At 50.7% G+C, this 4549-nt stretch overlaps 1 protein-coding gene across 6 annotated transcripts in view; it reads left to right on the top strand.

Annotated features, from left to right (window-relative positions):
* Celf6 (CUGBP Elav-like family member 6) overlaps positions 1-4549 on the top strand; it is a 24546-nt gene that overhangs the window by 7348 nt on the left and 12649 nt on the right. For 3 of the 6 annotated variants that reach the window (XM_010627194.2, XM_019207980.2, XM_010627187.2), the window contains exon 2: positions 2712-2760. The exons of 1 other annotated variant lie outside the window; for it this stretch is intronic. In XM_010627194.2, the coding sequence (XP_010625496.1) occupies positions 2712-2760 (49 nt within the window). Of the gene's footprint in view, positions 1-1276; positions 1601-2711; positions 2761-4549 lie in introns of those variants that run through there. 2 more of the 6 variants (XM_033756104.1, XM_033756103.1) reach the window with 2 other exon arrangements.

Genomic DNA, 4549 nt, shown 5'->3' with positions numbered 1-4549 from the left:
GGCACTAGTGGAAAAAGCAACACCCTAAAAAAAAAAAAAAAAAAAAAAAAAAAGAATGGAATCGAGCAACACAATGCAAAAATCACAGATGTCACCCTCAGAGAGACCTAGGGGCCCCGTGGCTCTGTCCTTTGTCTCTCCTTTCCCACCTCGACCATTTCCTCATCATGTGACCTTAGACATGTAATGTACTCTCCCTCAGCCTCAGCTTTCTCATCTGTAACATGGGGGACAATGGCGTTACCTGGCTGAACTTTGAAAGGATCTAGGGACAATGGACATAAATTGCCCCAGGAACAGCCTGGCACATGGTGTGTCCTCAGGAAATGGGGCATTATCTTCCCCTCTTGAGTCTATGAGGACAGCGACCACATCTAGTCCAGTGCTGTCTCCCCTGAAGGCCACCCTGGGGCTCTCCACAGAAACACGGGTGGCCTCCACCTCTGTGAGGCAGAAGGCTTGTCCTCTAGCTGCTGGCTCCCGGGCCCTACCAGGTCCACCACCTGATGCCCACTGTCCCTGGAAGGGTGGTGCAGTGGTGGGAGGTGGGGACAGGGTGTTGCCCTGAGCACCATCTACCAGGAAACCTGGCTGGGAGGCAGCTGCCATGGAAACTGCTGCTCTCATATGTGCTCATCTCTGTAGGCCCTGGAGAGAGAGTCTCAGGATCTATGGAAGCTCACCCTCACTGCCTGAACCCCAGGCTCCAACCCTCTCCCTTCTTCCTGTGAGGGTTCTCCTTGCCCCTCCTGCACCTACTTCCTGACTGTACTTCTCGTTTCCTTCCTATCCCCACTGGTCATTCTCTCGCCTTGCGCCATCCATGTCTGTCTCTTACTTTCTCTCATTTCGATCTTTGTGTTTCCTCATCTTTCCTATGTCTCTGTTCCCTGTGGCTCCGTCCCTTGGTCTCTCCTTCACTGTCACTGGTGGCCATTTCCAGGGATGGTCCTGTCCTCCTGGTCCAGGCCAGTCCAGACCTGTCCTGCTCACCCTAATTTGCTTGGCTAGACCTGTCATCCCCTCTAGAGTGCACTGAGTCCTGCTGGCGTCTCGGTCCCCACGCACTGCCTGGCACACTGGCATACCACTAGCAGGTGGATGTGTCAGAGCCCTGGGTGGGAAGGCGACTGTGCTGCTTCAAGCTCTGCCTGCTTTCCTTTCCTTGTTTTTATTTTATTTTTTTTAAAGTCTTCCCCACCCCTCCCACCCCCCAATTTGATCCAAAGGAAATTGCTCAACTGTGACTGCCAGGGCGTTACCATAGTTACTGGGTAGCACTTGTGGCTATGGTAACAGGAAGCTGCCTGTTGTCTCGGCAACGAGCACATTGGTAGGAGATGGAGTGGCCCCTGATTGGTGCAGAAGCAGTGCATTTCCTGAGGGGAGGGGGTCAGATCATCACCTTCTCAGGCCAGATGGGCATCAGTAACCCTTCCTCCGTGAACAGGAAGGCTGCTCTTCCTTCCTCCCGGCACTCAGCTCTCTGCCCCCCCAACAATAATTCCTCACCTCCTACGCACCCGGCTCTTGGCACTTTACCAAGACCTTTTGCTTCCCCATTACCTCATGTGATCCCCACAACACCCATGAGAGGAAGGTGAGATGGGGTTCAATCATGAATTCACTTAGGGTGGTTGGGGGATGGGGTTGTGGGGGGTATCTATTAGCATCACCTAGGAGCTTTTCAAAGCATACAATCCCCCCAGTTTAAGAGTCTCCTATGGTTCCCAGGGGATTCTTAACTGGCTCTGATTAGAGAACCCTTGAATTAGAAGATGTAACTGGTTGGAGGGTGGGGCAGCCATGGTGGGAGAAGTCAGGCTGCTTCTGGCTTTACAGCTTGGGTGCCTGGGAGGCCCAGGTTCGGGAGAAAGATGATCTATGGTTCGGGTGTGATGAGTGGAAGGTGCCATGGGCCTTTCTAGCCAGGATGTCCATCAGGCAGCTGGGAACATGGATGTGAGGCTCAGGAGAGCATGTGGGCTGGGACGCAGAGCTCTGAGTCATCCGCGTGTGGATAGAAGCGGCCGTGGGTGTGGGTGAGACCATCCAGGAAGGAGGGGAAGAGTGGGCTGGGCAAGGGCCTCGGGTGGTGCCCTAGACAGCTCCAGCATCCTCTGAGGAAGGGGACGAGGGAGGGGACAGATAGAGTGAGTGCGGAGAGTGTGGGGACATCGGGGGCTTGGGAACAGCTTCCCCATTTGATGAACTGAACCTGAGAGAGAGCGTGGCTTGCTTCAACTCATACACCCGTGAGATGGTAGAGTTGGGGTAGACAGCACCAAATCTGATTTCATCTAAATAACACAGAGCGGAAGTCCTTAGTTTTAGACTTAAAACACAAATGGGCAGGATCAATTGCACCCTCCCACCCACCTCCTCTCACTCAAAGCCTTTAAGTAAATTCAGGAGACAGAGAGAGACAGATCTCAAATGGCTCCACCCAGAGCCAATGGCAGAGGAATCTCTTCCGCCATCTCAGTCCACCCTGGGCTTTCGTCCTGCTCCCCATCCCTGAAGGTTTCAGCCCTTTCTAAATGCCTGGCTTTAAGGGATCTTGGAGAAATTTGTGATCCCAGTGGGAGTGCTAGAGCACAGAGTTCAAAGGGGTCAGGGCTCAGATTCTGAGGTAGTCCAGGGGCTGAGAAACCTGGGTCCCAGGACCAAGTGGTCATGCTGAATGCGTGTGTTGGTCCAATGTCTTTCAGATGAATCGTCCGATCCAAGTGAAGCCGGCTGCCAGTGAGGGCCGAGGAGGTAACGTCCCTATCTGACCAACCTCAGGCATCCCCATGTAGGGATTTCTGGAGTCAGTTCTACCCATGGCTTCTTAACAGACCCTCCCTGGCTCAGGGAGACAGGTGGGGCCCAGAGTTCCTCAGCCTCAGAAACAGCTCAGCCGACCCCAGCTCAGACTACAGTGGGGTGAGGTTCTGGGGAGCTCAGACTAAGAGACAGGAAGGACAGAGCAGATGCTGGGGACAGAGGGAGCCTTATCGCCTTACCCCTGAAGAGTGGTCGTTTCTGTTTTACTAAGCAGAATTTAACAGGTTGAAGAATTAGGCTGGAGTTATTCTCCTTTCCCAGATTCTTCTGATTCCAGAAGAATCATTGCTTGGTTAATGAGGGTGACAGGTGAGACTGGCTGTGCAAGGAAAGAATTGGATTCTAAGATGAGAAGCCTAGAAAGTCTTCAGAAGTTTTTTAGCACCACTCTTTTGTGACAGATTAATGTTCTTTAAAGACAGGAGTGGTAAAAAGCTTCCTAACAGGTGGGTAGACTCCATTCTAGGTAGCTTCCATTCTAGAAAGGCAATGCGGGATTCTTATATAGTCTCGATGTCTTTCTTGCCCTTGGATTCTATCTATCTCTTTCCTTGATGTGTGTTCACTCTCCCTTGGATACGACTCAGACTTCATGCTCAGTGTCCACACCCACCTTGTTCCATGGTACCGCGATACCATGATGGAGTTCATTTCTCCAGTAAATACTTCATGGGACTTCAGGGCCCCGTTGTGAGGGGCTTTATGGTCCCATTGTGGGGTCCAGTTAGTTCTCCAATAAGAACTGTACTTCCTGAATCTTTCAGATTCTCTTAACTTTGGTCTCTGATTTCTGATTTAAGATGTTATCACCCCCACTTTGTCCCAGAGAGATATTTCCAAGTTTCCTCCCTCTTTCTTCATTCATGCCCTCCTTCCCCATTTCATTCTTTTCAGATAGTTTTTTTGGTTGTTTGTTTTGTTTTGTTTTGTTTTGTTTTGTTTGAGACAGGGTCTCACTATGTAGTTGAGACTGACCTGAAACTCACTATGTAGCCCAGGCTGGTCTCGAACTCACAGCGATCCTCCTGCCTCAGCCTCCCAAGTGCTGGCATTACAGGCATGTGCCACCACACCCACCTTTCCAGATAGCTTTTTGAGAGGTCCCAGGATGCATATAAAACTTCGGGTTCACCTGTCCCAAGAATTTCCACTCCATGGGAATCCTGTTTGGCACCAAGGCCGTTGTTGGCCATATTCTAAACCCTGTGCACAAACATGAGGAGGTCACCTAAGAAACCTGAGTGAGCTGAGAGGCAGACACACGGAGTTGTTTTCAACCATCCAGCCATCTTCTGAGGCTGTGAAGGATGTGGACAATTCAGGGCCACAATTCACTGTGACCAGTGTTTCTCAAGGAAAAGTCCAGGAGATATTGTGGTTTCTAAACAGGAGCTACCCAACCCACTCTGCCGTGCTGGCAGGGCAGGATGAGCTCTCAGAGGTGGTGATATATAAGGTAAGATCTCAGGGATAATAGGAACAAGTCAGAGGAAGGAAGAGAGAGGGAGCACGTGTTTCAGGCAGAGGAAAGAACAGATCCAAAGGCTCAGAGCTCAGCACAACATGGTGCAACTTGGTTTGATGTTTTTTTTTTTTTTCTTTTTTGGTACCGGGCATTGAACTCGGATCTTTGCGCTTGCCAGACAGGCCACCGAACTACTGAGCTAAATCCCCGGCCCTTAAGAGTCATTTTCCCTTTTTTTTTTTTTTTTTTTTTTTT

Source organism: Fukomys damarensis, unplaced genomic scaffold (genome assembly GCF_012274545.1).
Source record: "Fukomys damarensis isolate Sample0158 unplaced genomic scaffold, DMR_v1.0_HiC HiC_scaffold_25, whole genome shotgun sequence".
Classification (NCBI taxonomy): Eukaryota; Metazoa; Chordata; class Mammalia; order Rodentia; family Bathyergidae; genus Fukomys; species Fukomys damarensis.
Note: the sequence above shows the minus strand (reverse complement) of the source record. Positions and strands in the feature narration are given on the sequence as shown.